Source organism: Plecotus auritus, assembly GCF_963455305.1.
Source record: "Plecotus auritus genome assembly, chromosome: 6".
Lineage (NCBI taxonomy): Eukaryota > Metazoa > Chordata > Mammalia > Chiroptera > Vespertilionidae > Plecotus > Plecotus auritus.
The window spans coordinates 170,492,599-170,503,902 of NC_137773.1; the positions used below are offsets into that span (position 1 = coordinate 170,492,599).

General features: G+C 49.7%; 1 protein-coding gene across 1 annotated transcript; it reads left to right on the forward strand.

Annotated features, from left to right (window-relative positions):
- Positions 1-1,027: 1,027 nt before the first annotated feature.
- Positions 1,028-6,936, forward strand: LYZL4 (lysozyme like 4; the record flags this gene model as incomplete). The annotated part of the gene is made up of 4 exons (XM_080674785.1): positions 1,028-1,166; positions 1,285-1,434; positions 3,125-3,203; positions 6,867-6,936. 4 exons carry the CDS (start codon positions 1,028-1,030, stop codon positions 6,934-6,936), a joined length of 438 nt encoding a protein of 145 aa, XP_080530911.1.
- Between the last annotated feature and the right edge of the window lie 4,368 nt (positions 6,937-11,304).

An 11,304-nucleotide genomic window follows, 5' to 3' on the forward strand; every position in this document is an offset into this window, starting at 1 on the left:
TGGACGAGGATGGTATGGAGATGGCGAGAGGTGGGTAGGTTTTGGAAGAACAGGGGACAGGGCTCTGGATGAATTGCCTGCTGGGGAAGAGGGAGGGAGAGAGGACTGAGCATGACTTTTATCAGCTGAGAAGGGGCCTGCCCTCTGGGAGCCAGGCATTGCCCAAAAATATTGCTTGCTCTGCTGGGAAAGGCCAACAAACTTCTCTCAGATACATTGGAATTCAGTTATTAAGCTAAGGGCATGGAGTGCCCCAGGTCTCAGAAAAACAAGTGTCCATGGGAGATTGAGTCTTTGCCTATTTAACTCACTTACTCTTTAAATCAATGCAATTAGGTGAGTGGTACTTTCACCTCGATTACAGCTGAGGAAACAGGCACAGAGAGACTGAGACCCTCTCTTAGGATCACTAAGACCCCAGCCACTGAGGGTGGAAAGCTGGGATTTGGACCCAGGCAACCTGAGCACTTAAATGGTAGGCCCTCCTCAAGCAGTGTGTTTGGTGCACTGGTCATGTCTTTCTTTTTCTGTTTCCCAAAATGCATTTATTGAACAAGTTCCAGCTCCACATTAAAGGGGAAGAAAGGACTTCAGCATCTGGAACTAATGCGAAAGAGAAATGAGTGAGAACGAACCAAGAGGAAGCCGTTGGGTTTTGCTGAAGAGAAAGTGTGTGTGTGTGTGTGTGTGAGAGAGAGAGAGAGAGAGAGAGAGAGAGAGAGAGAGAGAGAGAGAGGCCTTCAAAAGAGCAATTTCCTTAGAAAATAAGAGGTTAAGCAGAGGGTGGGGCCACAGGTATCTGGGTTTGCAGGAACTTGCAGTGGAGAATTAAGATGGGAAGCCGTGTCGTGGTTAAGCCAGGAGGGACTCCCATTTCTCTGAACACACTGAGTCGCACCCCCCACCCCCACAGTGCTCTTCTGTCCCTTCAGAGGAGCCCGTGTCCCTGGGACTTCGGTAGAAACTATCTGTGACTCCGCCCGCTCACCTGGCCGCTGTTGCCCGGAGTTGCAGGGGCCTGGAGAAGATGCAGGTGTCGGCGGTTCTCTCCCTCCTTGGCTACCTGGTGGTCCCTAGTGGCGCTGCTATCTTGGGACGCTGTGTGGTGGCTAAGAGGCTCCACGACGGAGGCCTGGGTGGTTTTGAGGGCTACAGCCTTGAAAACTGTGAGTAGGCCCCTCTCAGCCCCCTTCCTCCTCACCCCTTCTCTCTGCCCCTTACCCAAGCGCCCCCAACTCCGGCCCTCCGCTGAACCACACACATACCCCTCCTGTTCCATCTTAGGGGTGTGCCTGGCTTATTTTGAGAGCAAGTTCAACCCCGTGGCTGTCTACGAGAACATGCATGGGTTGTACACGGGCTTCGGACTCTTTCAGATTCGCAACCCCGACTGGTGCGACAGGGGGAGGAACCGCTGCCACGTGTCCTGCTCGGGTAGGTCCCCTCCCTCTGTCCCACACTGGGGCCCTCAGAGGCACAGTTTTGAGGTCAGAGGTCTGCCTTCCTAGTGGCCAGAGTTTACAAGTTTGGAGCAGGGAGGAGGAGGGCTTGGCAGGTGGGGCCCCTGGGGCACAGACAGAAAGGAGGGCTGTGAGCCAGGCACAGTGGGTGGCTGGGACAGAGCGATGGGCACCCACATCCAGATGGGCAGAGGAGGTGTCTGATGTTAGAAGAGGCAGGGAGGAAGCTGCAGGCATGAGAGCTCACTGAGCCTCACGGGTGAGCGTAGAGGGCTCGGGCTGGGCCTGATATTACCCACACTTGGCACCGCACTCTTTTCAAGGGAACAGAAGCTGCCCCTGTGACAGGCAGAAGTGGTCCCTGGGAGGAGGCAGGAGTGGGCCAACCCACAGTGAGCTGGCCCTGCTTAGGAGGGTCCAAGTCCCTGTGGTTAAGAGGAGGCGGTTCCTCAAGATTGACGGGTCCTGTGAGCCTTTACTGAGCACCCACGAAGTGCCAGAGAAACTGCACGAGGTCCCAAACGGGGGTGGAGCCCCCACCACCAGGGAGGGCACGTCTTTGTCTCCTGCCCCTTGCCAGGTCCTGAATGTGGGGTCACAGAGGAGAGCAATGGGAGGCAAGGTTGGAGAAATAGACAGGCATGTGGGGCAAAGTTAGACTAAGTCAAGGGTTTGGGGTTCTGTTTTACAGGCAACAAGGGGGCCTGGAAGGAAAGTTTTAAAAGAAAAGCAGACTAGGTTAGGGAAGGGGGAGCTGTAATGCAGGCCAGAAGGAGGACATCGCTGTGGTCCCAGATGGGAGGTCTTGGTTTCCACATTCCAAGGAGGGAATGGAAGGATGGATGACAGCCCTCTTGGTTCCTCAGAGGCCCTCTCAGATGCTGTTCCTTCTGCCTGGAACAATTTTCCTTCTGTGACTCCCTCAACCTGCTTTCCTTGCCTACTCCTTTATTTATTTATTTTTAAACATTTTTTTATTGATTTTAGAGAGGAAGGGAGAGGGGAGAGAGAGATAGAAACATCAATGATGAGAGGGAATCATTGATCGGCTGCCTCCTGCATGCCCCCTACTGGGGATGGAGCCCACAACCCAGGCATGTGCCCTTGACTGGAATTGAACCTGGGACCCTTCAGTCTGCAGGCCGATGCTCTATCCACTGAGCCAAACCTGCCAGGGCATCATTGCCTACTCCTTTAGATATCACTTGGCCCAAATACCCTTTTCCCTGATCCTTCAAGTCTAACTTAGGTGCCTCCATTCAAGGTGCACCCCCCACCATTCCAGGTACTCCTTGTATTATAATTGACGACACTCTTTACCCGCTTCCAGACGGCAGGTGCCAAGGACAGGGATTTATCACGTGGGTCATTCTTTTTCCACTATTTCTTATGTTGCCTAACGCAGAATATTCACTATACGCATATATTCTTAATGAAGATATTGTAAGAATTACAAGAAAAAGTGAATAGATTCAGTCAAAGATGACCACATCCTGCTATCCCCCTCCAGTGCCCCACCCCATACTGTCTGGGAAACATCTAGGGATAGATGTGTTCTTGGAACCATGGAAGCCGCTCTGCTGGGAGCACCTTGGGCCTTCCCTGACGTGCTCTGATTTGGCCACGTGGCGGTTTGGTATCATTCCACTTCACTTTCTCCACAGCTTTACTGAATCCAAATTTAAATAAGACCATCGAGTGTGCCAAGAAAATTGTAAAAGGAAAGCAAGGAATGGGAGCATGGTAAGTGGTACCTCTTTAAATGTTCTCTATTAAAGACGTTTACCTTAATTAAGATTCCATCTTACTCTCGGTCTAATTTTGGCTGCACATCTGCAGTCCCAAACTAGTGGGATCCTACTCGCCAAGCTAAGCGAACAACACCATTGCGTTCTACAACCCCAAGGCCACAGAAGGAAGGAGATAGTTATCCATCAAATTGTCTTAAGTTGAACATCTCCCCCCTCCCAGCTCAAATCTTGTGTAGGGTTATACAGGATGCTAGGATGAGCATCCTTGTAATAAATCTCTGTGTATATCCCTGATTATTCATTTCATGTATATTCCCACAAGGGTTATTGAATACTTTCAAAGATCCTTGATGCATGTTGTGAAGTGACTGTCCAGCAAGCCTGTACCAGTTTACACAAATGTTAATAGTTGAGTAAAATAGCCATTTACTACACTCTCACCAGTTATAAAACCATTGCCATTTGAAAGGTGAATGGCAATTTTGTCTTATCTTCGTTGGCATTTTATGATATCCCCTTAGGGTGTTTGCTATTGGGTTATCTGTCTTTTTCTTATAAATTTGCCAGGAGTTATTGAAATTCTGGCCACAGGGCTAGAATGGATGCTGACTCTGTGCTTTTCCAAGCTTCAGCTTCTAAAGAGATGGGGATGGTCTGCAGAGAGGGCCTACGCTCTGGTCATGCAGAAGGCCGCCGGAGGGTCCCGCTGTTCTCCTGTGGGGCCTACGCGGGTCTCCTGAGCAGGGGCGGCAGTGGAGCGGGGGCAGACCCGCAGGGGGACTCGCTGCCCTTATAGAAGCCTGTGTGGTGTTCCTTCCCACAACCCACAGGCCCTGTACGTGCTGGAGATCTTGTCTGGTCTCTGGTAACCGATGGGTCCATCTCAGAGGTCAGGGCTTTTGTTTTTGCTTTTTATCTTTTTTTTTTTCTGTCTCTTTGGGAGCCGAGTTCAGCCAGAGATGTTTGCCTTCTTCGTGTCTCTGTATCTCCAGCATCGAGCTCTATGCCTGGCACATCATAGGTGCCCCCCAATGCCTCTTGAAAGACCAAAGCTGCATTTGAAGCCACTACCCAGAAGGCATTTTTATTTTTAACTTATAAAAATAAAATAACACATACATATTTTAAATTGAAAAAGAAACGTATCAGCAGCCTCCCGAAGGTTGCCCAGTGACTGTGTCTCGTGAACCAGAGAAAAACGATCGCAAAGATATTTCAAAATACGCGTGGAATCCCAGTGCATGCACTGACTGGCACCCAGCTTTTTTCACTTATGAACAGAGCTTGCCAGTCCTGGCGTACCTCTCCCTAGCAGCCTCTGCCATCCCTGCAACCGCTGCTCCGGGCTCATCTGCCAGTCCCCATGGGGAAGCAGTGAGGTGGTTCCATTTTGTTCCTGCTGCTGTTTCCAACAAGTCTACATGAGCATGTTGCTCTTAGAATTGTTATGTTCTTTCAAGTGGTGGAGGCAGGAAATCCCTTGCAGAAGATCTGCTGGGACCGTTCGGTGCATTGGAACGTTGGAGACAAATTGTTAAATTGGCTCCAGAGAGGGCATACCTCCAGCTACACTGCGTGAGGGGGCCGTGTTCCCCCAGCTCATTAGCCTGCAGCATTTCAACTTGTGTGGTTTTTGGCAATTGTGGCTTGTAAAATAGCATTCTGTTTTGCTTTGCATCTTAAAACATAAAATAAATTGGGCATCTTTTCAGTCTTTCTCAGCCATTTCCTCTGAACTGCTTATCCATGTTCTTAGCCAGTTTTCCTATTGGAATAATAATGTTTTCTTTTGTTTTTATTGCTTTTATACATATCCTTCATAAATTAGGGTCATGACACCTCATAAAAGACAGGTCATGAACTGTCTTTTCAGGTTTGTTATTTATCTTTCGACTTTACTTATGGTATTTCCATCATCCAGGAGTTTAACATTTTCACAGAATCAAATCCCTCAATCTTTTCTTGTGTGTGTGGCTTGAGTTTTTGTGAGCTGTCCTTGTTAGAAAGTTTTCCATGCTTCAAGACTGTAGAGAAATGAAGCCATATTTCCTTCTGTATTAAAACAGTGGCTGGCACAAACGGAATCTCACATTAAGTTTTTGTTAATTCAATTACAAAATAGAATTGTCATGTTTTTATTCTTAAATTTCGGCCTTCTTGGAATTTATTCGGGTATAAGAAGTGAGGTAGGGATCCTGCTTTATATTTTCCAAATGGCTAGTAGGCAGGGGGGGGGGGGGGGGGGCGGGGCGGGCGGTGTCTCAACACCACGAATCCATGATTTGATTGTGTTTTAAGTGGGAGTCCCCTTACTCATGTGAACTGTCTTCTGAGTGTTTAAAATAGCGTGCATACCTCGCCTTGACTTTGCAATGAACTTGGAAGCTTGGCTGACTCTCCGGGGTGAGCCCTAAGGAGCTGAAACCATCTGTGCGGTACAGCACTAAGTAGAAAGATGCCGGGTCCGGCTGGTCAAGGCCTTCTCACTTGCTCAGAATTCCCAGGGAAGTGAGCTCTTATTGCGCTAATAAGCAGCCACGTCTTTTCCAAAGCTCAGGTCAGCTACAGCCTTGGGCAAACTACGGCCCGCGGGCCAGATCCGGCTGTTCTATCTGGTTCTCTTGCTCTCCCCTCCGCTCCTTTACTTTGAATTTATATTAGTTCACACAAACACTCCATCCATGCTTTTGTTCCGGCCCTCCGGTCCAGTTTAAGAACCCATTGTGGCCCTCGAGTCAAAAAGTTTGCCCACCCCTGGGTCAGCAGCTCTGCAGAGCAGGGGCAGACAGGAAGGGAGGAGACCAAGACCCTGCGTGCCACAGGAGTCTCTTCTGCAATGCCTGCCCGGCTCCTGGAGAGCCTTGAGATTTCCGAGGGCCTGTGTGTTTTCCCTGCTGCTTTATTAGACCCACGAGGGGCCAGGAGCCAGAGCCTCCTCTTCGATTCTGGGACCAAGGACCCAGAAAGACTCACGGAGGCCTGCCCGACAGAATTTCTAATGGCCTGCAGCTGGCCTGGCGACACCCACAGCTTCCGGGTTGGGATAGGAGGCCCTGGGGTCTGGGTGCTGGTGCAGGAGCTGGGACTAGGGGGATCACGTCCAGGGGCACCAGGAGAGAGGTCAGAGAAGCTCAGGCCAGCTGACCTGGGCAGGCGGAGGAGCCGCTAGGAGTTTGGAAGGTGAGGTAAAGCAGGTGCATGGAAAGGCGAAGGAGGCCCTGGCCCAGGGCACAAGGGTTCCCATTTCAGATCTCGGCTCTGCCAAGCGCTCCATGACCCTGGGCCAGTCCCAGAACTCCGATGCTCACTTCAGGGAAGTTAAAAATACTGACCTTGCAGGGTTGGGGAGAGTTTTTCAGTTCACAGATCCTCCTCCCCATCTCTCGGTGTGGGATTTATGGAAAGAGGTGTGTTTGTTGCAGGGTTGGGGATTCGGGGGTGAGCATGCGAGCATAGGGAGCACCAGCATTCATGTTAGGGTGTGGTGGAGGCAGCAAGAGACACACTTGAGATGCACAAGAGCCTTGAGAAATATGCCCACAGCAGGAGTAGCCTGCTCCAACGCCCCAGGGGCCAGGGCGCCATGTAAAGGGGCCTGTGGGGGCTGGATCCCTGGAGAACCTGAGCTCCGACTCCCTGGCTGTCCTCTCCGCAGGCCCTCCTGGACCCTGAACTGCCAGTTCTCCGACACGCTGGCACGGTGGTTGGACGGATGCAAGCTGTAGCTGCCGGGGCGGCCGTCGCCACACTCCCAGCTGAATGTTCTGAATGAAGACGCCTTCCTGTGTGCGGCCTTCACTCAATCCCGCTTGACAGCTCCAGGTGGAAGAGGACAAAAGTTTGCTTCATTCAGGGATGCTGGATGCAGAATAAACCAGCCAATTCCTCAACCTGGGCCAAAGGTCTCCACTTGTGTCACTGTACTCTGATTGTTACTATGCTAAGCATCATTTACCATTATGATGACTTATTATTGATTAATCTCAGATGGAGGGTTTGGAGGAAGGGAAGGACCTGGAAAACGAGATGTGTTTATGAATATTAAGTAGAAAAAGGAATAAAAGAGGCAGTGGGAGAAAAGGGGAGTCAAAGAAGAGCGGAGGAGAGGCCTCCGGTCCAGCGCGTGTCCACGTAGAGACGCACAGGTGGACAGAGGAGCCCACAGAATCCCCTTTGCACTTCTGTGGAGAGAACCCACTGACAGTTGCTCTTTCTTATAAAGGGTTAAGTTTTTAAATATATTTTTACTGATTTCAAAGAGGAAGGGAGAGAGAAAGAGAGAGATACAAACATCAAGGGTGAGAGAGAATCATTGATTGGCTGCCTCCTGCACGCCCTACACTGGGCATTGAGCCCCCAACCTGGGCATGGTGCCCTGAATGGGAATCAAACCGTGACCCCCTGGTTCATAGGTCAATTGATGCTCAACCACTGAGCCACACTGACCGGGCAAGAGTTAAGTTTTTAGAAGTCATCAATAACACACACTCGCACTAGAGGAGCTGTGAAAGGTACAGAAACGTAAAAAAGGAGCGTCCGCCCACAATCCTGGCACCCAAAGACAGCAGTGCCATGCTATGATGGCACTCCATTTCAGCCCTTTCTCTGTAGACGGGTTTCCTTCTTTTTTAACAGCCTTGTCATAAGGCCCGTCGGCAGAGTTCTAACTTCTCTTTTTAGAAAGAAAATCATGGTAATACCTTGTTCTCCTACATATGTTTTGATTTTAAGCAGAAAGGGGTTTATTTCCGAAGCTGAGAGGCTCACGGGGTCTTGCAGAAGAGGGAGCAGCAGATGTCAGCTCACCTGCCAGAGACAGGCAAGTGGGAACAGCAACATCTGCTCCCCAGGAGCCAGGGCCCCCGCGGGAACCCGAGCTCTGATGGGGTTCAGCCCAGTATAGGAGGGGAAGGACTGCAGGGCATCGGAAGGGCTCATCTCAGCGGTGTTAGAGATTCTTCAGGATGACATCTCCGTGCCGGCGACCATTCCACGGTGTGAACGCACCGCATTTATGACCTTTCCCCCACACTGTCGGCGTGTTGGGAACCAGGAGAGGATGCTGGAGTGGGTGTTTTTATACTCTTAAAATGACACAAACAACCCATATGGGGTGAAGAGAATGCGGAGAGTACAGATAGTCATAAAGAAGGAGAGTGAAGACTCGCGCCATCCCCTTCCCGGAAACAGTTGTTCTCATTGTCATGCAGCCACATGGAGAGGACCTGGGCGCAGGGATGGGGGTGCCAGTCACTGTGGGTGCACCCTCCCCACTTCAGGGTGAGCGTGTGCACGTTCTCGTCCTTACACACATGGACTGCTAACTGTGTATACCAGTGGTCGGCAAACTCATTAGTCAACAGAGCCAAATATCAACAGTACAACGATTGAAATTTCTTTTGAGAGCCAAAAACCGACTTCTGTGCATGGCCACGAAGTTTCAGTCGCACTGTATGTGCGCACTCGCACGTGGTATTTTGTGGAAGAGCCACACTCAAGGGGCCAAATAGCCGCAGTTTGCCAACCACTGGTGTATACAGTTTTGTAGCTGTGTCAGTTAATATTTTGTGGTCTTAATAATCTATGGCGGATCCCAGAGCTGTTTGTAACGACTGCCCAGTGTCCGTTTATGTGGACAAACCATAATGTACATAACCCTCCGTTAGTCTCTTCAATCTGGACAACAAGTCAGCGACAGGAGTGAATCATGGCCACCCAGAAGGCAGGCAGAACCCTTCTTTTCGTTATCGTTCGGCCACCTTCAGAAAGGAGAAGAAAGAGCTGTGAGTTAGAATTTCAGGGGCTGAACTTCTGCTCGAGATTGATAACAACCGACCAGCCTACTCAGCTGGTTTCGTGTGGCTCTCCCCGCTGTCTAGATAAAAAGGCATTCACAGCATGAATTGGACAATAAAATGCTGCTGGCGGTGGCACTTGCTGTTGAGGCCAACAAGAAGCATTTGAGACCATGAGAGCAACTTCCTTATTGAGCTGGGTGGGTCCCGAAGTGATAATGCCCCTGCTCTCAACCCAGCCTTACCCCAGACATTAATGCAGCCTGCAATATACGTGAGCCCTGTCTCCTCAGGGGCCACCCAGCGTGCTGCCGCCTCCTTCCAGCCCATTACTTCGGCCGTGGCTCATCGTTGTCCTCTAATGGCCACTTGTGTCAACATGGGGGTGAGGCTTGAGGACAGAGCAAATGTTAGTGTATTGATTGGAACAGCCTCTCTGGGGTTTCCCCACATCATCTCCTAATTAGGCGCCCTCAAACCCGCTGGTAACGGGCGTTACCGCTAGCACTCATTCTGGGCCCTTGGTCTGGTTTACAGAACGATCAAAACTAGATTTAAGAAATCTCAACGACTCCCTGTCACTATTAATTCTATCACCAGCAGCTACCATATTAACTCCAATTGTACAAATATTACACTGTTAGGCCTTCACATACAATATTTTCAAACCTTGAATAAACCTTACAAGATCAGTATGAATTATAAACATGACTCAGGTGGAGAAACTCAGGTTTGGAGGGACTAAATAACCTGGCTTTACTCCAGTCTGATGAGTGAGGGAGATGGACTGGTATCTACACAAAACCTATAGTTCCTTCACACAGCTCCCTCCAAACCCTGGGACTATATCGGTGCTAATTTTCCATTCTACCCATTAGGTAGAAAATTGGGTCTCCAGCTTTTTCTTTTTAAAGTATGTTTTTATTGATTTTAGAGAGAGCGAGACGGGGAGGGAGAGAGAGAAGTATCAATGAGAAACATTGATCGGCTGCCTCCTGTATGCCCCCTACTGGGGATCGAGCCTGCAACTCAGGCATGTGCCCTGACCAGGAATCAAACCGGTGACCTCTCGGTGCACAGGAGGATGCTCAACCAATCAAGCCACACCGGCCAGGGCCTCCAGCTTTTTAATGAAGACTTTGCATTGAAGAGGTTTTAGGCAACTAGCACCAAGCAACGGGTCATTATCCTAGTGCCCAGTTCAAAGGCTGGAACATTGGAGCCCTAAGAGATGAAGTACCTTTCTCAACTACATAAAATTAACCAATAGAGAAGGCAGTGTGGTGACCTGCACCGTTTCCAAACTGACATGATAAAAACCACCTGAGGTGGCAGTTAAAATGCTGAATCCTGGGCATGGCCCGTATCTCCTGAGTCTCTATCTCCAGGTATGAGGTCCAGGAATCTTTTTTTTTTTTTTTTTGAAAAGTGTCTCCAGATAAATCTGATCTTTGGGAAACTTGGGTGAAAGTGGTCAGTGGAAAGAGCATGGGCTGGGAAGAGTCAGAAGACATGGGGATCGTTCTTGGCTCTGCCCTTATTGAACAACCTGCATACCGTCTGCTTCCACTGAGCGGCCCAGGCGCCTACTGAAGCTGCCTTCTTTATTTTCTCTCTCCCTCTTTCTAAATATATGTTTTTATTGATTTCAGAGAGGAAGGGAGAGAGAGAGAAACATCAAGGATGAGAGAGAATCATGGATCGGCTGCCTCTTACACGCCCCACACTGGGGATCAAACCCACAACCCAGGCATGTGCCCTGACTGGGGATTGAACCGTGACCTCCTGGTTCATAGGTTGAAGCTCAACCACTGAGCCACGCTGGTGGGGCCTGAAGCCTCCTTCTTGCTCTTCCTCCTGTTGATACGTATTCCTTCCTCACCCTCATTTTCACTGTGAGAGCTGCTGTCATACCTCCACACCAAGCATGTCAAACTCGCGGCTCTCGGGCTGCATGCCTTGTTTATTTGGCCCATGTTAGCCTTTGAGTCTGACATGCTTACCCTACACTGTGCATAAGATGAGACATAAGTGCAGATCCACAACAATCAAGTTTTGTGTTTCACTCTTACTCATAGATGTGATATTATTTTTTTAACCAGAAAAGAAAAACAACGGTTTATAGTACATCTCCCTCCAATAGATCTGTGTCTTTCATTGTGCATTCCTCCCCACCCCCTACCTGACCAGAATGCACACACACTTGAATAAAGCAACGGGCTGTATCTATTAGGAGAGAACACGCGCTTGTCCAGTAAACAAATTCATTTGAGCTAAATTAGAGTCATTTGAGGGAGG